At 41.4% G+C, this 23,017-nt stretch overlaps 2 protein-coding genes across 4 annotated transcripts in view; both read right to left on the reverse strand.

The window, feature by feature from the left end:
* Window positions 1–18,024: 18,024 nt before the first annotated feature.
* Window positions 18,025–22,541, reverse strand: gpr151 (G protein-coupled receptor 151). Its single transcript, XM_039813864.1, has one exon. It carries the CDS (start codon window positions 19,989–19,991, stop codon window positions 18,672–18,674), a length of 1,320 nt encoding a protein of 439 aa, XP_039669798.1. The 5' UTR covers window positions 19,992–22,541; the 3' UTR covers window positions 18,025–18,671.
* Window positions 22,542–22,758: 217 nt separating this feature from the next.
* ppp2r2ba (protein phosphatase 2, regulatory subunit B, beta a) overlaps window positions 22,759–23,017 on the reverse strand; it is a 48,763-nt gene continuing 48,504 nt past the window's right edge. For all 3 annotated transcript variants that reach the window (XM_039813860.1, XM_039813862.1, XM_039813863.1), the window contains exon 10: window positions 22,759–22,945. In XM_039813860.1, coding sequence (XP_039669794.1) covers window positions 22,790–22,945 — 156 coding nt within the window. In that variant the 3' untranslated portion in view covers window positions 22,759–22,789. The remainder of the gene's footprint in view (window positions 22,946–23,017) is intronic.

Below are 23,017 nucleotides of genomic sequence, written 5' to 3' on the forward strand. Positions count from 1 at the left end.
TGTTCATACCAGAATTGTTTTCTAGATGCAAGAGCAGGCTCCGTAGTAGCTCACATAGGCATTGTCACACCTTTCCAAATAGCTACAAGTAGCAATTCATGCACGAAACGACTTCTACATTTAGGGCAATTTTGAAAAACATTTCAGAGATTCAGTATGTTCTACTTGTGCCAATCCTTATACGGCCAAATTATCTGCTGGTGCGACCTCCCAAAACTGCAGGAATGTTAAACTAGTGTTTAACAGTAGCGCACGGTTAAAAAGAAAAAAGGCAAGCCTATTGTCTACTGTATCTAATTTGGAGTACTTCTGCAAACATGTTTCTGCTAACATGCTTGGTAAAAATAATAAATAATAAATAATAATAAAATAAATAATAATATGTAAATTTGGGAACAAAAAGTATTTCCATGCATTGTGTTTATCATAGAACTGTAGAGTGTAGTGACACATTAGTGGTAACACTTTACAAAAAGGTTGGAATTAACTTACCAGGGAACAAATGAGGAACGAATGAAGAACTTCCTGCTTGTGTGAACATAAAGTTAATGAGTAAATCCTAATCACATTTAATAGAGTAGCTAGGCATTAGTAAATCCTAATCACACAAGTAGAGTAGCTAATTATTAGTTAAAATAAGTTAATTGAGAAACGAATCTGGAGCGACTTGATAATTGTTGAACCATTCATGAGTACTTCCCTAATAATTCCAAATGGAGGACTATATAGAACAGACTAGGAGCTAGGCCTCTATATTAATAAATCATTAGGTAATGATAAGCTCATGAATATCTGTGAATTGATCGTACTGACCACTTTCTTCGTGAGTTGTCCGCTATTAACTATGAACCAGCTGCGCGCAGCACAAAACTAGAAACGACCCTTGTGCTTTTCACTAGTAATTCATCATCTATAGTCCTCTATTAGGAGTTATTAGGGAAGTAGGCTACTTATTAATGATTTACTCAATCAACTAATCATTAACTAATAATAGCTACTCTATAAAATTGATTAGTATTTACTTATTAACTAATGGTTCACTGTCAGTTAGTTCCTCGTGATTTCCTTATTTGTTCCCTGGTAACTAGGCTAGGCCTACTCAACATTTTGTGTACTTGGTTGTAAATAGTTAATGAATTTGGAAAACGTGTTTTCATTTCTATAAGGATAGGTCACAGTTTGACAATAATCATTCTTGAACAGCTGAATATTGCACAGCAAAAATATATTGGGGAATTTAGGCTTAATTTAATTCACGTGTTGGCCACTTGGGGGCAGCGACTGCGGTCAAGCCAGCCTCCACTTCAAAATGAGCGGTCAAACTAGCCACCCCTATATTTCGCGGTGCGCGTATACACTTGCTATTACGGTGAAACTAAAAAGAGGGAATTTTCTGACGAAGGCAATTTCCCATTCATTTATTCTGTCTGCCTGTCTGTCTATCTGCCTGCCTGTCTGTCTGTCTGTCAGAAAGAAAGAAGGAAAGAAAGATTTTAGCACACCTCACAACCTCTGTGACAACTGCATGATATGCTGAATTCCAAAATAAGAGCCCCCCCAAAACTCAAATATTAGCTGTTTTGTCTACACATTAAGAAAATCATGAAAATAAAAGTCCTAGCTTCCACAGACCAATTTCACCTCAGATGGAGAGGACTCCTTCTCAATGTGTGATCTACAATGTTTCAGGACATTCTGATGTTGTTTTCCAAAATAAGAGCCCCCCAAAACTCATATATTAGCTGTGTTGTCACATACATTCAGAAAATCATAAAAATAAAAGTCCTAGCTTCCACAGACCACTTTCACATCAGATGGAGACTCCTTCTCAATGTGTGATCTACAATGTTTCAGGACATTCTGATGTTGTTTTCCAAAATAAGAGCCCCCCAAAACTCATATATATGCTGTTTTGTCTACACATTCAGAAAGTTATAAAAATAAAAGTCCTAGCTTCCACAGACCAATTTCACCTCAGATGGAGAGGACTCCTTCTCAATGTGTGATCTACAATGTTTCAGGACATTCTGATGTTGTTTTCCAAAATAAGAGCCCCCAAAACTCATATATTAGCTGTTTTGTCCATACATTCAGAAAATCATAAAAATAAAAGTCCTAGCTTCCACAGACCACTTTCACATCAGATGGGAGGACACCTTCTCAAGGTGTGATCTACAATGTTTCAAGACATTCTGATGTTGTTTTCCAAAATAAGAGCCCCCAAAGCTCAAATATTAGCTGTTTTGTCTACACATTAAGAAAATCATGAAAAAAAAAGTCCTAGCTTCCATAAAGTCCCCCCATGGAGAGGACTCCTTCTCAATGTGTGATCTACAATGTTTCAGGACATTCTGATGTTGTTTTCCAAAAATAAGAGCCCCCAAAACTCATATATATGCTGTTTTGTCCATACATTCAGAAAATATAAAATAAAAGTCCTAGCTTCCACAGACCAATTTCACCTCAGATGGAGAGGACACCTTCTCAAGGTGTGATCTACAATGTTTCAAGACATTCTGATGTTGTTTTCCAAAATAAGAGCCCCCCAAAACTCATATATTAGCTGTTTTGTCCATACATTCAGAAAATCATAAAAAAAGTCCTAGCTTCCACAGACCACTTTCACATCAGATGGAGAGGACTCCTTCTCAATGTGTGATCTACAATGTTTCAGGACATTCTGATGTTGTTTTCCAAAATAAGAGCCCCCCAAACTCATATATATGCTGTTTTGTCTACACATTCAGAAAGTTTTAAAAATAAAAGTCCTAGCTTCCACAGACCAATTTCACCTCAGATGGAGAGGACTCCTTCTCAATGTGTGATCTACAATGTTTCAGGACATTCTGATGTTGTTTTCCAAAATAAGAGCCCCCAAAACTCATATATATGCTGTTTTGTCTACACATTCAGAAAGTTATAAAATAAAAGTCCTAGCTTCCACAGACCAATTTCACCTCAGATGGAGAGGACTCCTTCTCAATGTGTGATCTACAATGTTTCAGGACATTCTGATGTTGTTTTCCAAAATAAGAGCCCCCAAAACTCATATATATGCTGTTTTGTCCATACATTCAGAAAATCATAAAAATAAAAGTCCTAGCTTCCACAGACCAATTTCACCTCAGATGGAGAGGACACCTTCTCAAGGTGTGATCTACAATGTTTCAAGACATTCTGATGTTGTTTTCCAAAATAAGAGCCCCCAAAACTCATATATTAGCTGTTTGTCTATACATTCAGAAAATCATAAAAATAAAAGTCCTAGCTTCCACAGACCAATTTCACCTCAGATGGAGAGGACACCTTCTCAAGGTGTGATCTACAATGTTTCAAGACATTCTGATGTTGTTTTCCAAAATAAGAGCCCCCAAAGCTCAAATATTAGCTGTTTTGGCTACACATTAAGACAATCTTGAAAAAAAAGTCCTAGCTTCCACAGACCAATTTCACCTCAGATGGAGAGGACTCCTTCTCAATGTGTGATCTACAATGTTTCAGGACATTCTGATGTTGTTTTCCAAAATAAGAGCCCCCAAAACTCATATATAGCGCTGTTTTGTCTACACATTCAGAAAGTTATAAAAATAAAGTCCTAGCTTCCACAGACCACTTTCACATCAGATGGAGAGGACACCTTCTTAAGGTGTGATCTACAATGTTTCAAGACATTCTGATGTTGTTTTCCAAAATAAGAGCCCCCCAAACTCATATATTAGCTGTTTTGTCCATACATTCAGAAAATCATAAAAATAAAAGTCCTAGCTTCCACAGACCACTTTCACATCAGATGGAGAGGGACACCTTCTCAAGGTGTGATCTACAATGTTTCAAGACATTCTGATGTTGTTTTCCAAAATAAGAGCCCCCCAAAGCTCAAATATTAGCTGTTTTGTCTACACATTAAGAAAATCATGAAAATAAAAGTCCTAGCTTCCACAGACCAATTTCCCCTCCGATGGAGAGGACTCCTTCTCAATGTGTGATCTACAATGTTTCAGGACATTCTGATGTTGTTTTCCAAAATAAGAGCCCCCAAAACTCATATATATGCTGTTTTGTCCATACATTCAGAAAATCATAAAAATAAAAGTCCTAGCTTCCACAGACCAATTTCACCTCAGATGGAGAGGACACCTTCTCAAGGTGTGATCTACAATGTTTCAAGACATTCTGATGTTGTTTTCCAAAATAAGAGCCCCCCAAAACTCATATATTAGCTGTTTTGTCCATACATTCAGAAAATCATAAAAATAAAAGTCCTAGCTTCCACAGACCAATTTCACATCAGATGGAGAGGACTCCTTCTCAATGTGTGATCTACAATGTTTCAGGACATTCTGATGTTGTTTTCCAAAATAAGAGCCCCCAAAACTCATATATATGCTGTTTTGTCTACACATTCAGAAAGTTATAAAAATAAAAGTCCTAGCTTCCACAGACCAATTTCACCTCAGATGGAGAGGACTCCTTCTCAATGTGTGATCTACAATGTTTCAGGACATTCTGATGTTGTTTTCCAAAATAAGAGCCCCCCAAAACTCATATATATGCTGTTTTGTCTACACATTCAGAAAGTTATAAAAATAAAAGTCCTAGCTTCCACAGACCAATTTCACCTCAGATGGAGAGGACTCCTTCTCAATGTGTGATCTACAATGTTTCAGGACATTCTGATGTTGTTTTCCAAAATAAGAGCCCCCAAAAACTCATATATATGCTGTTTTGTCCATACATTCAGAAAATCATAAAATAAAAGTCCTAGCTTCCACAGACCAATTTCACCTCAGATGGAGAGGACACCTTCTCAAGGTGTGATCTACAATGTTTCAAGACTTTCTGATGTTGTTTTCCAAAATAAGAGCCCCCCAAAACTCATATATTAGCTGTTTTGTCCATACATTCAGAAATTATAAAAATAAAAGTCCTAGCTTCCACAGACCAATTTCACCTCAGATGGAGAGGACACCTTCTCAAGGTGTGATCTACAATGTTTCAAGACATTCTGATGTTGTTTTCCAAAATAAGAGCCCCCAAAGCTCAAATATTAGCTGTTTTGTCTACACATTAAGACAATCTTGAAAATAAAAGTCCTGCTTCCACAGACCAATTTCACCTCAGATGGAGAGGACTCCTTCTCAATGTGTGATCTACAATGTTTCAGGACATTCTGATGTTGTTTTTCAAAATAAGAGCCCCCCAAAACTCATATATACGCTGTTTTGTCTACACATTCAGAAAGTTATAAAAATAAAAGTCCTAGCTTCCACAGACCACTTTCACATCAGATGGAGAGGACACCTTCTCAAGGTGTGATCTACAATGTTTCAAGACATTCTGATGTTGTTTTCCAAAATAAGAGCCCCCCAAAGCTCAAATATTAGCTGTTTTGTCTACACATTAAGAAAATCATGAAAATAAAAGTCCTAGCTTCCACAGACCAATTTCACCTCAGATGGAGAGGACTCCTTCTCAATGTGTGATCTACAATGTTTCAGGACATTCTGATGTACAGTTTCAAAATAAAAGCCTGTCAAAGTCTTGAATATGAGACAAATTAGATATGATTTTGGATTCAATTTAAAAGAAAACACCCTGTTATCAAACAATAAATCCACTTTAGGGTTATATTACACGACCCCGTGGTGTGACTCATTAAGTATCAAGACATTCTGATGTACAGTTTCAAAATAAAAGCCTGTCAAAGTCTCAAATATGAGGCATATTTAGGCTGGTGACAAATGGTCAAAAAGGGCTTTAGTTTTTTGAGATACCTACTGGAGGTTGAACTAAACCCAACAATGTTTTTCCTCATCCCTAGGGTCTCCCATATATGAAATTGATTCTTGGCTAAAGATATTTTACTGCTAAGATTGTTAAATTAACAGATATTGTTACACAACCCAAAACCAAAGAAGGACTAAAATATAGCCTGTCCATGGGAGTTAAGGCATCTAAACTAATGCAGATCAATCACACAAGCTCTGAGAGCTTTGAAACTTAGCATGTTTGTAGTCAGGAAGTTGCTTTACCTACTAGAAAAGACTGGATATGAATATCATGATGTATGGAATAAATAAAGACATACCTAAAATAGGCGAACATGCAAAAAATTAATATCTATGCAGAATGTTTTCATTTACTTTGTGGTTACTTTTCCAGGGATTATAATAGAAACACATATGATTTCTTGTTGGAAAAGTGGGGTTGTGCTTAATCCAGCAATACCAAATGTGTAAATATAGCATGACAAATCAGGGTGTTCTTTCACTCAATGCATGATGTGTCTAAAATGAAAGAAGATGGAACACTGACATAATTTAGTCTCAAGTCCAAAGCCCATTATCAGTGGTATCATATGGCACCTTGTACTATATAGTCCATATGGAAACAAAGATTGAAATCAAAAGATAACACCTTACCATTGCACAAACAGGAGACCAGGATTCAGGATTGCAGTTTGACCTTAATGAGCCTTTTAATAAAACTATAATTTAACACAATACAAATTAAATGACTGTCTTAAACAAACAAATGGCAATCTAACAAAATAAACACTGTGAGGGGAATGACCCCCCTCATCACTGAATCTCAAGCTCTTTCTAGCAGCAACCATTTGGAACATGAACTGCTTTTGGTAGTCATTCTGGGGGTTAGGCCATCTCCAGTGGCCACTTTGGGGAGGTCAGCTCCCCATGATGTTACCACTGCAACACACCACTGTCACTCATCCACATTGTCATCAGTGACAAAGTGGGTCATATTTGGATAGCCTGGGAAAGGGCAAGAGCAAGACTCTGTGCAGGTCAAGCCCACTGAAAGACACTGGCATTTGGTAGCATCGTTGCAGTTTCCGTCTTTACAGTATAGTAGTGGGTGATGTCTCTAACTTCTTTAGGTGCTGGTGTCTTCTGTAACATCACAGGTTCAATGCACCCATCTTCTTTGAGCCTCCATCCTCCAACTGGGTTCCAGAGAAGAGGTTTGACCAGGTGGCTGTGGCGCCACACTGCTGTTTGGTACAAGGCTCTCAGCACTTGTTGGCCCAGTACTGGCGATATAGGTGCTGACAAAGCTACATACAGGGATATTCTTGAGCAAAACCTGTAACACTGTGCGTGATTTGAGGCTAGGGCGGAGGTTCACCTTCCAGCAGGACAATGACCCCAAACACACCTCAATCAAATAGAAAATCTGTGGTCAGACTTAAAGATTGCTGTTCACAAGCGGAAACCATCCAACTTCAAGGAGCTGGAGCAGTTTTGCAAGGAGGAATGGGATGATGTAGATGTGGCAAGCTCATAGAGACTTATCCAAAGCGACTTAGAGCTGTGATTGCCCGAAAGGTGGCTCTACAAAGTATTGACTTTAGGGGGTGAATAGTTATGCACATTGACTTTTTCTGTTTTTATTTCTAAAAATAATTTTATGTATATTTTTCTCATTTCACTTCACCAACTTAGACTATTGTGTTTTGATTCATCACATAACATTCAGATAAAAAAAACAACATTGAACTAAAGCCTCTAATGTAACAAAATAGGTAAAAAGCCAAGGGGGTGAATACTTTTGCAAGGCACTGTACATGCAATACACCTTGCACAGTCACATTCTTGTCTAATTGTTGAATGTGATGATACAGATGTAATAGTTTTGCTGCTATACTATTCAAGCAAAGGGATGTTTGGATCCTCAGCAGTGTTTATGCACTCGGGACATGGCCTTAAGGAAAGATTTGTCCCTAGTTGATCGCTCAGAAGCTTGGAGCAGTGCTTTGTGATTGTTTACCTGCATGACACGTCCTCACAGGTTGTAACACCACAAGCAGTTTGTACAGAATTGGGAAGGCCACTGCCCTCACAAGACTGAAGACCCATCTTTGTAAGTTACAGGCAATTACTAAATGTGGACTCTCTGGTAGCCTGGAAGAGGCTTTGCCTGTGGCAAGAAGGTATGCCCTCCTTCTGTATGGCCAAAGAAAAGTTGGATGGACATCCAACTTGGATGTGCTGAGGTACAGATTAGCATCTAGATTCGTCAGCAGCAAATCTACCCCCAACAGAAGATGCTTTCCAGCATGTCTTCATGCTTTCCAGCTTTCAGAATGTCTTGATACTTCCTGGGTCACACTATGGGGTCGTGTACTATAACCCTCAAGTGGAATTATTCTTTGATAACAGGGCGTTTCCTTTTAAAGTGAATCCAACATCATGCAATTAGTCTCACATTTGACATTTTGACAGGCTTTTATTTTGAAACTACACATCAGAATGTCTTGATACTTAATGGGTCACACTATGGGGTCGTGTACTATAACCCTCAAGTGGAATTATTCTAGGTAACAGGGCGCTTCCTTTTAAATTGAATCCAAAATCATATCTAATTTGTCTCATATTTCAGACTTTGAGAGGCTTTTTTTGAAACTGTACATCAGAATGTCTTGATACTTAATGGGTCACACCAAAGGGTCGTGTACTACAACCCTCAAGTGGAATTAGTCTGTGGTAACAGGGCGTTTCCTTTTGAAGTGAATCCAAAATCATATCTAATTTGTCTCATATTTGACTTTGACAGGCTTTTATTTTGAAACTGTAAATCAGAATGTTCTGAAACATTGTAGATCACACCTTAAGAAGGTGTCCTCTCCATCTGATGTGAAATTGGTCTGTGGAAGCTAGGACTTTTATTTTTATAATTTTCTGAATGTATGGACAAAACAGCATATATATGAGTTTTGGGGGGCTCTTATTTTGGAAAACAACACCAGAATGTCCTGAAACATTGTAGATCACACCTTGAGAAGGTGTCCTCTCCATCTGAGGTGAAATTGGTCTGTGGAAGCTAGGACTTTTATTTTTATGATTTTCTGAATGTGTAGACAAAACAGCATATACATGAGTTTTGGGGGCTCTTATTTTTGAAAGCAACACCAGAATGTCTGGAAACATTGTAGATCACACATTGAGAAGGTGTCCTCTCCATCTGAGGTGAAATTGGTCTGTGGAAGCTAGGACTTTTATTTTTATGATTTTCTGAATGTGTAAACAAACCAGCATATATATGAGTTTTGGGGGCTCTTATTTTGGAAAACAACATCAGAATGTCCTGAAACATTGTAGTTGACACCTTGAGAAGGTGTCCTCTCCATCTGATGTGAAATTGGTCTGTGGAAGCTAGGACTTTAATTTTTATGATTTTCTGAATGTATGGACAAAACAGCTAATATATGAGTTTTGGGGGCTCTTATTTTTGGAAAACAACATCAGAATGTCCTGAAACATTGTAGTTGACACCGAGAAGGTGTCCTCTCCATCTGATGTGAAATTGGCTGTGGAAGCTAGGACTTTTATTTTTATGATTTTCTGAATGTATGGACAAAACAGCTAATATATGAGTTTTGGGGGGCTCTTATTTTGAAAACAACATCAGAATGTCCTGAAACATTGTAGTCGACACCTTGAGAAGGTGTCCTCTCTGATGTGAAATTGGTCTGTGGAAGCTAGGACTTTTATTTTTATGATTTTCTGAATGTATGGACAAAACAGCTAATATATGAGTTTTGGGGGCTCTTATTTTGGAAAACAACATCAGAATGTCCTGAAACATTGTGTTGACACCTTGAGAAGGTGTCCTCTCCATCTGAGGTGAAATTGGTCTGTGGAAGCTAGGACTTTTATTTTTATAATTTTCTGAATGTGTAGACAAAACAGCGTATATATGAGTTTTGGGGGCCTCTTATTTTGGAATTCAGCATATCATGCAATGACAGGTTGTGAGGTGTGCTAAAATCTTTCTTTCTCTCTTGACAGACAGACAGACAGACAGGCAGGCAGACAGAATAAATGAATGGGAATTGCCTTCGTCGAAAAATTCCCTGTTTTTAGTTTTGACGGTCTCACCGTAATAGCAAGTGTATACGCGCACCGCGAAATATAGGGGTGGCTAGTTTGACCGCTCATTTTGAAGTGGAGGCTGGCTTGACTGCAGTGGGCAGCGCAACCCCCCGGAAGCCCAACATTGATACCTCACATTTTAAAGTTGACATGTCGCAAACTAGCAAACAGCTCATTTGCATGTGAAGCAGAAAAAGAGCAACATTGCATTCAGTGGAGTCGTGTTTTAGCCACCTGAGGAATGTAAGTCCATTATTCACTATACTTTTAGTTCTGTTTCAGAGTCCACCAACTTCTGAGGGAATTATCTGGCTTTTTAACTGCTAAACGGACCCACTGTTTACCTGCTAGCTAGTTGCTAGCTTTGTCCTGTCTGTTTGTGCCCAAAACAGTTGAAAACAGACTGCCTGCTGAAATACGACTGCACGCCGCTAGAGGGCAATGTTGGTCAGTCTAAAAAATTGTTATGTGCACCAATTTTAACCAGGTCGTTTCGAGTGTTTTTATTGTAGCCCGAATGTCATTAGCCTAGTTGTTGTAGGGTTTATATGGTTCAGGCTCAAACAGAGCAGGCCCGTGCGTCGCTTTGTGTCCGTTCTGTAAAAATAAAGATGAGCAGCCCAGCTGTAGGCTACAGTAGCAGCTTCAGTTAATTTGTCTCATTCAGAGACCAGACACCCAAACATAGAACTGAAAGATGCTAAAAACACTGACAGCTGAGGGGGAACTGCAGCGTTGGATGTTATTTGTCTGTGGGTTCTTCACTACAGGCAACACCTTTTATTTGTTATACCGATTTATGCCAAATTAAAATGGTTCACATCACATTCACATCACTTCCTTGATCACTTACATATGTGCAATCCTTTTTTTGGTTGTGTTGTTAGAGGAGGCCTTTGATGTCAAAGCACATTCCTCTGCTTTTCAATTGATCGATTATACATCAATAGTGGATGTATAGGTTTTAAATGACACCCCCCCTTAGCACTGCTGGAAATGCTGAAAGGTGCCTGCCCTTTAGATTTCCACATCCTTCACTGAGATGAAAGCTCTCTGATTTATTCTCATCAAAAGACCAAGGCTAGACCCCCTGAACCAACCTTCCTTCAACACAAAAACAGCCACACACACACACACACAAAAATGTCCTGGTTGACTCTCTGCAGACTGATCTTCCACAGGACCAAAGGGAGGCAAAGGTAGCTGTCACTCACAGGCAGATGTGGCATTGGCAGGCAAAGGTTTAAGCATGTGGCTTAATTGCAGCCAGCCTCTCCTGCTGAGCATAATTAGTATTAGCTAGCATGTCACTTCCTGTGGAGTGTCATTTATTAGAGATGATGATTGGCTGAGAGATAAAATGCAGGGGTGACACCCCTGCCTCCCCTTGCAGCGGGGGGGCGCAGCCAGGAGGGGATCTTACCTGCTGAAAGCTCCCCTGCCTTGTGCTATGACCTCATTAAGCCTGACTTGTTTTTCCACTTGTAATGTTGATTACCACTTGTTTCTTCCACTTTTATCCCAATGAAACCCTCCTCTCTGCTCTGATTTTGGGTGATTATGGGTAAATTCAGACAGCCAGTGTGATAAATGTGTACGTTGTCCTGTCCAAACAGATGTAACTAAACTAACAGGAGCGCGAGGGAGATGTCACTAGCAGGAGCGCGAGGGAGATGTCAGTCAGGCAGTCAAGGTCCGATCAGGCACAATAAGCGAAAACAGCTGGCATGGTGTATTCAAAATGTGCCGGTTAGATTTGTGTCCGACTTGATCCCGACTTGCTCTGACGCCATGCACACGTGGGCAATGATAACCTCGCGAGATCGAGGCGGCCGCAGTTTTTAGAGCCAGGCGCCGCAGTTGCTCTCCACCGACTGCAAGACCCAGGGCATGATGGGAAACGCCTGGCTCTCAGCTGATCTAACAGCTGAGTGGTTCGCGACGGACTCAACAAATGTGACGTTTTATATAAACTGCCCGTTGTTTTGGAATCGGAGAGATTTTGATAGATATTTGTCTGATTTGAAGGCTTATTCTGTTAACAGAATACAACACGTCGTGTGGCTGATGGTGACTTTTCGTAGTTAGAGAGACTAAATACGTTCAGATGACAGATCACCTCCAGTCTGTTATATATTAAAGTGCCCGTATTGTGAAAAAATCACTTTTTTCTGGGATTTGGGGTGTTATTTTGTGTCTTTGGTGCTTCCACACGCATACAAACTTGGGAAAAAACCCATCCATGCTGTTTTGCATGAGATACGGTTTCTGAATGTATCCTGCCTTCAGTCTCTGGGTGAACTGTTCAAAATCTGCATGGCTTTCTACGTCAGTAGCCGAAACGAGGGGGCTAAACCATGCTAGCGGTTAGCCCCTCATTCTCAATGGCAAAACACTGCTACAACACACACTAGTTCACCATAATCTACAAAATAAATTGTATAGAACTACTAACATGTCCCTATTCTGTAGGTATTCCACGCAAAGTTGGAAGTGTGCCCTCGTTTAGAAGAAGTCTCCCGGCTGATCCTGCCTTGTACTAACTGAAGTTAGAGAAACAGCTAGCTGGCAGTTGTGAGCCTTACCTAGCTACTGTGCTTTTGCGACTGCCAACAAAGATGTTACAGAAGTTGAGAGGTCTCACTCTGTAGCTAAAACAGAGACCTGAACACACAGGGTGAAAAGAGGAGCTGCAGCAATGTGCAGTACAACAAAAATATGGTGTTTTCTGATAATTAAACCATGTAAACCTATTCTGGTACAACCTCTAAATACAATTTATGAACCTAAAAATGAGCATAATGTGGCCACTTTAAAGGGGTGATAGAATGATTATATAGGGTATTTCACACTGTTCCTTAAGGTCTCCTAATAGGGTATGTAACATTGGTTGGGCTGAAAATGGCCCAAGTGATTTTCTGTGGGCCATTAACTACCCTGTGAACATGGCCCTATTTTGAACAAGAGCTTTTCTTCCAAATATGGTATTCTCATGAATATTTAGATGAGCTGCGCGCTGATTGGTTGAGCGACCCACATACGCATACATTGGAGTCTCATATGTCACACACACACACACACACACACACAGTCTGTACATGCCCGGGCGGGAGCCGGCTGCAGCGGCTGTAGCCGAGACAAAATGTTTCGACACTTTCATTATAACTAGTGTAGTTGTAACGTTACTGGAAGGTAACTGAACCTCCACCAAAGAATCACAACTCACCTAATAGCTAGTAAGCGCGGGGAGAGGAGAGTGAACCCCTGCAATGTCCTCTGCCAGTGCCTCTAAAATAGCAGATGAACAATGTATACAATTTCAGAGATCTGCGTGACCTAGATTCAGAAGACTTGCTGACCTCAGGTCAGTGGTGTAGCCTATGTAAATGTTGGGGCGTGACAAAGACTAGAGACTAGAGCCAAATGAGGAGTTGAAAAGTTTTAAGTCAACTTTTAGCTCTGTTGAGATTCGCCCGTTTTCAGCAGCAGTTTCAAATTGTGAGATTTGCAGAGGAAAGAGGTGTCAATGGGATTTTGAGGTTCTATGTATGTCCTAGTTACCCACCAAACCAACATGGCATCATGACTTTGCATAAATATATACGCCACTTTCATAAAGCCAAATGGCGTGTTATTTGACGCCATTTTCAGCTATCCACTGGCGGCCAATTTGCGTTGATATACACGCAAAAATGCGATTATGCGTCTTCATGACACGCAAAAACGGAATACAAATTGGCGTGTCATACATACGCCAATTCATGAGATCAGTTTGCACCAAACGGTCATTTTTCAACTATGACGGGGTAAAAACGGTTTTGCATTCTATCACCCCTTTTAACATCAGCAACAGATCGACCCTGTGGAGAATTCATAATAAAAAAAAATGGAAGACTGTGTACAAGCTGATATATGGGTTTGAAAACATTTTAATAAATAGGAATTGGACCCGAGTGTTTCTTTGACTGCTTGAACGGCGGTAAACTGCCGCAGATTTTTGTCACCGCCCACTGCAGCTGCTACCTGCTCCCGTCAGCTTGACAGGCGAGGCGCTGCTCATCTCAAACAAGCCTTTTTTGACTTGTAATTGTATAAAAAAAAAAAAGCAGGCGTTACTAATAACACTAATGATGGCTCTGTTCATTCCAAGTGTTCCAGTGAGACTGACATGCTCAATCTCAGTTCCTTTGTGTGAGAGCTGCTCGCTCCTCGGCTGAACCGGAAGTTGTTCTGGCCCTCCTTCGTGAAGGCCGTCTCAAAGCTCTTATTCCTGCCCCGAGGAGCGAGCATCGAGGAGGGATACACGAGAGCAGCCTTCCCGGAAGCCGTGCAGGTAAAAGCTGTTGCTAACTCCGCCCATATAGCCGACGAATTAACGTGACGCTTCAGAGGAAAGGATGTCTCATGCCAACATTTCCTCGTTTCCTCTCTCCTCCGTGATTACTTTGCGTCCCACCCATGCTTCCTCGGTGGGACGGACTAAGACGCGAGGAAGGGAAGCAAGTGGAGGAACTGGGGATGCAATTTAAGAACCTGGGATGCACCCACAGTGAGCCAGCATGCACAATACCAGGGCCCTGAAATCAAAGCAGCTAAATGGAATTCAGCCATCATTAGTTTTTATTATTTACACCTGTGTTCTTCCTACTGTGTAGGACTTAAGATGTCTTCTGTAAAAAAAAAAAAAAGGTCTATGCAAAGTGAGCAAGAGAGAAATCAGTCAAGTGCTTGGTCACATTAATTAAATTGCTCATCTTTTGCTTTTGGGCTTTTTCCCTTTCCTTTATTGTGTTATATATCTTTTTTGTGCACATTATAGGTTTACAAAGTGAAAATGCCCAAAATCCACCCCAAAGGGACTTACCATCTCCAACAGAAAACACTGTTCACAAACTGCTCCAAACAGCTCTATTGTAGTCCAGCCTTTACTTCCGTGACGAACGTGCGTCACTTTGTAACACGTTATAATGCTCGCCTAGCGTGGCACGTCCTCATACTCTGCTTCTGACTGGCTAGTAGTCCTTACCTAGCTACAGCGCATGTGCGACTCCAAACAAAGATGGGACAGAAGTGAGATGCCTCACTCTGTAGCTAAAACAGAGAGCTCAACACACAGGGGGAAAAGAGGAGTTGCAGCAATGTGCCGTATGACAAATATGGTGTTTTCTGAAAATGAAACCATGTAAACCTATTCCAATATAACCTCTAAATACAATTATGAACTTGAAAATGAGCATAATATGAGCACTTTTAAGCAAAACAAGTGAAAACCCCTGAGCAGCTGTACCATAGGCATTGTTGGAGACTTTTTGTAGATATGTTTTGTAAATATATCACGTTGGTGACATTTATGCGTATGCAGTTTTGTGTTTGATCACAGGGGGAAGCATTGTCACCGGAAAGCATAAAGGTAATCAGCCACAGCTACACAGGTGTGTGGAAAAAGGGGAAAGCCTATACTGTAGCTTTTCACCGCAGTGCGCTTGTCTCGATATTATTTTATTAGTGTTTATCAGAAAACCAGAATGAAACCTACCGGAAAAGAAATGGACATGTGCTACGGTGAGCATGCATTGTCATGAAATGAACGGGTCATCGCACTGAAAGATTTTTAAAGTATGGACATTTTCACAGCAGACATTTTTGACTTGTCATAGTAGGAAAAGCACAGCTGAAATTGATAACCTCAACAATGGCTCAATTCCATCAAGTGTCCCAGTAAGCTATTTCAGTGAATCAGCATGCACAATACCAGGGTCTCTCCTTTGTCCCACCACATTGGCCTAATGTAGGTCTGATTAGAAGACTCTACAGGCATGTAGGAGCTTTAAAGGCATTTCATATGTCTTAGATATGGAATGGCCTGGATTGCACCAGTTGATTACCAGTAATTAGGAGCTTCAGGCCTTTCTACTGAAATGGGATAAAACCACAACTGCAGATTCACCAGCTCATTTAAATGCCAGAGGTGTCAAACAGTACTGGCTGGAAATATCCGTTGCATAGTGTATTTAAAGATAGCATGATCAATGTTCACAGTTACTATTCTTGTGTTATTGCTGGATAATACCCTTTGGTTACACTTTACTTTAACTTTTCTACATAAGACTGACATGACACTGTCATGAACGTGTCATAAAACATTATAAACAAGTCATAAACGTTTATGAAATAACTCTTTTTTAGTAAGTGTCATTCGGTTTTGTCATGACACGTTATGGTTAGGGTCAGGGTCAGGGTTCATGTGTCATGACTGTGTCATGACAGTGTCATGTGAGTGTCATGTATTCATGACAGTGTCATGTCACTCTTATGTAGAAAACTTAAAGTAAAGTGTTACCTAACCTTTCAGCCCCTCCAGGATTTCGCAGCCTTTTTTTTTAAGATTGTTGCGGCCCAAAATGCCAGATTTTTGCGGGAGCTTTTGTAAAAAAATTGCAATAAAAGTTGCGATGTCTTTTGTATTTTTGTTGCAATGAAGTTGCGAGAGAGAAACTTGTTTTGGGGAGAATAAAATTACTCTGGGCTGAGTTTTCCTAGTAACCTTCCCAAAAAGGCTCAGGATGCTGCAAATGTTGGTATAATATGAAAATGGCTGGTGGATTTAAGGCAAAAAATAATATTTATTGAATGAATCAAATTTGAACATATGTGTCAGCGGCTTGTTGATCTTTACATTGTTAGTTAATTTCCTATCCTGGCCACACATTCATACGGTTTGATAAAGTAGGCCTACTTGCTGGACTTATCATTGCACTTACAATAACGAGCGTAGCTGTCCTCAATTTAGGTCATCGTTCAAGTCTCATCTCTGTTTTTTCCTGCATCCACTGTGTGTGTTTGTGTGTGTGCGTGTCAGTCGCGGGGGGGGGGGGAACTGAGCAGCAGCCCCGCCCGTTGCAGAGAGCCGACAGGATTGAAACTTCAGCAGCTTTCAGCGACTTCATAGTGAAAAAACGTTAGAGCGTACATTGATGTTAAAATGTATACAGGTTGACAGGACGGTCTGAAATGTTTTGCACGGCCTTTCGCTGTACATGTTGTTGGTAAATGTGAGATCTTCGAGTCACACACGTCTCGTCTTCATATTGGAAACGAGGAAATGAATTTGGCGACGTGCGTGTGTTACGTCAACCCGTTCTCACTCCTGCTTGGTCAGTGGCTCTCAGAGTCACCTACTGACGCAAAGTCTGGCAAGTGGGACCGCTGGGATTGGTTGAAGTCGCACGAAACTCCGGTTATTGGTCAAATTGGCGGAAAAGTTGCGGTGATTGGTCAAAATTGCGAGTCGCACCAAATTCACGGTGATTGGTTGAATTTGCGTGAATTGTTGCGATCGGGACATCGCGAAATCCCGGAGGGACTGACCTTTTATGGTTTCTCTATTTATACGGTGAAGGTTAAAATTCCATTCCAACAATGAGCCTTCAGTGTTAATGGCTGAGTCACCACCCCAGGGACTGCTGGTGGGTTATATAGTTAAGTGTTGCTCTGATTGAGATGCTTGCCTCTGGCAATAAAAGGTCAACATAAATGATTAATGAGAGGAAAATGTCATAAGGGAGGGTCGGCAGCAAAAAGAGCTGTAAAGTAGCTTGGGAATAACTCTTACATCCCTACATTTTCTTCTCTCTTTTTTTACTTTTACATATTATTCAAACCATATATATTTGACCCCATGTACAATTTGGAGTGTATGTCTTTGATTAATGTTAATAGTAGCATTATTTACATGTGGCTTCAATGTTCAGCACAGCTGGGTTGCTGATACATCAGACAGACAAATCGATCATACATCAGTTCAGGCACAGTTTCCTCGGATGTGGATTATCCCTTTTTAATTGTGAGGTTTGGACTTATCATGCGTATTCATATCAATAAATAGAGGATTTGTTATGAGACTCCCACAGAGGTGAGTCCACGCTGACACGTTCAGAGTTCAGACGAAAGCTCTTTACCTCTAATTAGAACCCTTGGCAATTCTAATGGATGCCCTTATGAAAATATATTTAATGACCTGATGTCAGCAGGAGTCTATCCTCTGATGTCTGCTCCATCTCATTAAGACTCGTGTGCGCGTGCACATGTGTGTGTTTGTGTGAGAGATATAATCTTTGACACCACAAGACAATTTTATCACACACTGGCAACATTGCCTTTATTGTAAACACTGGTCAATCTGATGCACGATAATCTTTCACAAAAAGTGGACAGGAAACAGACATATGTCATATGCCTACATATGCCTACATCAAGATCACTAATATCCAAAGGGTATACACAAACAATGACTGCACACGAGTGCGGTCTTAACATTTAGCTACCTCCAACTAAGATGCCAAATACTTATAATAATAACTTACGATGTTCTTTCACCACACGCTGAAAATATATATATATATATATATATATATAGATATACTGTGTACTATTGAATTTACATTGTCAACATTGCCAAAAGCTTTTACTTACAGCCACCGAAAGTCATTTTTCACTTATTATAATGTAATGTGTTCTTCCCCATTAAATAACAAAAACACAACAAATTGACAATATTATGTAATATTTATCTCATTTACAGATGATACTGCTCTATTTATAGTCCAGTCTTGTATTGCACACTGATGGCATGTCTTACCTTTGAATAATATCCTAACCAAAGTTGACAGTTAACACAAATGATTAACGGTGCAGCTCTCTGCAGTCCTTTAACTGAGGTGTGTTGATGAAGCTGCTGCTGTCTGAGGACTGTATTGAAGATCAGCTGGAAGGTGGTTGTTATTTTTCCCCGTCTTTGCTCTGGTGCTCCCACGGCACGGGATCATTTTCGTCTGCGTTCGATCCACTCTCCCTCCCGTGCCAGAACTGCTCCACATCAAGCAAGACGATCCCATCTTTGAGGCTCAGCCTGTCTTCTTCTCTCTTTTCTCCTTGCTCCGGCGGGGGCTGAGCCTCACTGCTGGGAGCCTGGCTGAAGCTTGGTCGGAGGCTCCTCTCCCCCCCCAGCTGGCCCGAAGTCTCTGGTCTGGGGCAAGGCGACTGGAGAGTTGTAGGGTTGTGAGGTCCCGGCTTTGGCTTTGGAGGAGGTTGTTTGCGCAGGGTGAGGCGCCTCCACAGCCCCCTGTAGCCCTCTCTGAACTCCTCGGAGAGGAAGAGGACAATGAGAGGGTTCACCAGGGACAGAGAGAAGGTGAGCAGCTGGGCAGAGAGGGTTAGAAGAGGGGGAAGAGAAGAGATGAGGGGCTGAGCTCCTTCGATATCCTTCTCCGCAACGTGACGCTCCCAAACCCACACCACCCACTGTGGAAGCCAGAGAATAGTCATGGCCACAGTCAGGCTAAACAGCATCAAGGTGAGCTTCCTGGCTCTGATCTGGGTGCGCAGGTTCTGAGTTTTACTGGAGCGGCGCTGGCATTGGCTATAAGCCCTACAGAAGTACATCAGGGCGAAGCAGAGAGGAGCACAGTAGACCCCCAGGGGGTACGCTTTGACGTACACAGCCATGAAGTCCCGGGCTTCAGGAGGAACCATCAGCACACACGCCAGCCCGCGGATTTCTCTCCGCAGTGTGGCAAACAGCCAGTGAGGGATGGTGACCGAGCAGGCGGAAAGCCAGATGAAGAGGAACACCACCAGCATGGAGCCCAGGTGGATGCTCACCTGCTTGGTGGGGTTGGACACGTAGCGGTAGCACGCTTTGGCCATGACAGCCACCGTGAAGCTCTTCGCTGCCATGCAGGACTGGAGGAACCAGTCGGCCGTCTTGCAGACCACCCAGCCCAGATTCCAGCTAGCTTTGGAGTAGGACGCAGCCCTGAAAGGCACCGTGAACAGCAGCACTAGCACGTCGGCAAACAACAGGTTGAAGACGAGGGAGTTGATGAGGGACAGTTTGCCCCTATGAGCGTTGGAGAACAAGATAATCATCGCAGTGAGATTACAAGCCACCCCCAAGACACAGATGACTCCCAGAATAGCTGGCACCAGGACCCTCAGCTGCCCGGGGTCCAGGTGTTGGTAAGAGCCGCGTTCATTGAACGACCACTTGTCTATGGAGCTGTTCACCACTGTCTCATTGTTCCCACTCAATTTATCCATCTTTTCCAAAAGAAAAGGATGGTGAGCTGATATGAGAAGAAAAGATAGTAAAAGTCAAAAGCAGCCAGGAGAAGAAAAAAAATGGTTCTGGGTAGACGATTATCAATAATTGAAGAGCTGAAAGGAGTTTTTAATATATCGATACTACCACTCAATAGCAATACTACCACTCTCTATCAAAACATCAGAGAAGGTACCGATGGACGATCAATAATCACAGTGGAGCTCCTGTCTGTCCCCGGGTTTATCCGGAGACACGGCGATGCCACTTCTGCCACTGGTTATATAGATGCAGTTTGATTGACAGCTGCTGTTGCCAGCTGACAAAGTGTGCGTCGACTACATTGGCCTCATTGGGCCAATTAGAAAAACTCTGCATAATGTGCACAGTAAAACACATGAATGTACTGATTTCTAAATTGTGTTTGTGTATAAGTAATAAATTACAGCGTGGTTTTCTTAGCGTGAGTTAGAAGATACTAATGCTTAACTGCTGAATTTTTTTCTGCTTGTTATAGCAAAGGCATTTTAGAATTTGTTACTCGCAATACATAAAATATATCCTCTGAAGCATCCAACAGCAATCCAGATGGATTCTGTCATTTTTGTTTGATGTGTGAGCCGCATAGATCAGCGATCTTCATTTGGAAGCTGGATTTCTGCTCGTACAATGGTAAATTAGCATAATTTGAATAAACATTAATAATCAAAAGATTTTAAGAAAATTGTGACAGTGGCTAGTAATTTTAAATAAACCACTAGCTTTGTCCAGTGGATGAAAATCATGTTTCCTCCCTTTTTTGCAACAGCCATGTCTGACATGTCTTGCTCTTTATCCACAAGAGGGCGCCCTTACACCACAAGCATCAATAAGTCAGACGATTTACATACATTCAATTTCAAGTCAGCAGCATTAACTGGAGGTCCATCAACAGGCTTTCAACTTGCACATCTTTATTCTTTTTTTTATTCAAAGAAAATCCAGTAAGCATAAAGACTGCATGGTAATTAATTGCATTTCAATACATTCTGAGCTATAAAAGTTTTTTTTTTTTTGTTTCAATTAGAAGTGTCACAAAGGAGGTTGTTTAGAAGACATTAATGTTTAAAGGAATCACACATAATAATTCCCTGATGTCACAGAGTTCATGTAGACCTTTGACTGCTTTTCTTAATGGTAGCTGGCTCTTAAAAACAAATGAGGAGTTCTAAACTGATCGGAGACGAGTGCTGAAACACAATAACCTGCTACCGTTCCACATTACCCATCTTCAACAAGAGGAGGAGCGTGGACAGACCCTGCAGCAATCTTAAGTCAAACTTGCAAAAATAGTTTACTTGCATAGTGCCTCAAAATGATCTGTAGATGTTCAAATATCTATAATGCAGGCTGTCCGTTTCATCAGATTCAGATCCAACGCATGCAAAAAAAAAAGAGCTACGCTAGCATTATGTTACGCCGAGAAATCTCAAGTTCAATAATTCAACCTGAAAAGTTTACGGTTCTACCATCTACAGATCATTTTCGGTACAATCCAAACAAGGTTAAACTTGGTGGAGTTTTTCTTCAAACCGGTAATTTAGCACGAAAAAAATAAATAAATTGAATGTGGCTTTGTCGTGTCTCTTGCAAACTGATGACATCAGACTGACTGCAATATGATAAGAGCAACAATTACTTTGTACACATCACAGCGCCCTCCCCTAAACTCCCAAGCATGTAGCCGGGTGCTGTAATGTAATCATGATGACATCGCTTCAAGCACTTATTTTCCTCTTGCGAGCCTCGGCGGTGCTTTTAATTTTTGTTTTTCTTTTTAGAGAAAGAGAAAAACAAAACGAAAAAAGAAACATTCCTAAGTTAACATTTCATTGAAACATTCACACTCCTGCCTTTGTACTCAGTCCCCCCACCCACTCCCACTCCCACGACATCAAACCCCCACATACCAAAAGAAGGCACCACAGCTTCTAAACAGACTCATTGACCAAGCGAAGGACTCAATAAAACGACAGCATTAAATAAAACCATTGACACAGCCCGCTGGGGCTTCATTCACATTACAGACTACAGCGGTCTCACCAGGGAGACACAGAATTGGTACAAGAAAGACTGACCACGTGGAGTCACAGGCAGAGAAAACTCTCACTTCCTGGGGTCAGACATTAACAGTCTCTTCCTCTTTTGTAGGAATACTGCAGCTGGTTGCACTGGTCGGTAAACGTCGCCTCAGTTCCAGGCCGCAGGGTCGATCACATGCGCTGTAGCATGAGCAGATCCAAAGAGAGGGGGCACTGTTGCTACATGACAATGAGCCACCGTCATGTAAGCTATGGTTTCTTGTCTGTGTGCTCTATTTTATGTTCAGCCAACCCACGTCCAGCCCCTTTCTCCAGGGTCCCGAGGGCTGCTACATCACAGTATTCCTGCAGCAATCCTCTTGTTACACAGGATTCAACTTCTCCAGGTGTCCGCGTGGCTAAATAAATTAAATTAGAAGTCAAATTGAAGAATGAAAGTCCATTCTTGATTTCGAGGAGCCTCCCCCCCCCCCAATGCTGTATCCAGGTTGTATCAATTTCCAGCTTCCCAGAATTCATACTGTCCGTTATTCAGTCACTGGATACTCATCTCTGCGCTTCCTCAGCAGAGCGGCAAAATTCGAGACTGGCAGCAACAAGACCTAGGGAGAGGAGGAGAAGAACGTAGATAAGGGCTCCATCTTCTCTCTTTCTCCAACCCGAGCTCTCCCTGCAGCCCCCTCACGTGTGTGTGTGGGGGTCAGGGGTCAGCAGCTTTAGTTGACTTTGTCTTGGAAGATGTAGAGGTTGTTGGTGGCCGCTACAGCGATGATGTTCTCATGCGGGTGCCACGTAGTGTGTAGGATCTTCTTGCTGAAGTCAAGGCTGTCTACACTGATCTCATCCTTACGTCGCTTCCCACCTACACACACCTGGAGGACAACAGTAGGGACAGGAAGGCGTTTAGATATGAGTGTGCACATTTTTTAAAGCACAAATTGACA

The sequence above is a fragment of the Perca fluviatilis genome, chromosome 10 (assembly GCF_010015445.1).
Source record: "Perca fluviatilis chromosome 10, GENO_Pfluv_1.0, whole genome shotgun sequence".
Classification (NCBI taxonomy): domain Eukaryota; kingdom Metazoa; phylum Chordata; class Actinopteri; order Perciformes; family Percidae; genus Perca; species Perca fluviatilis.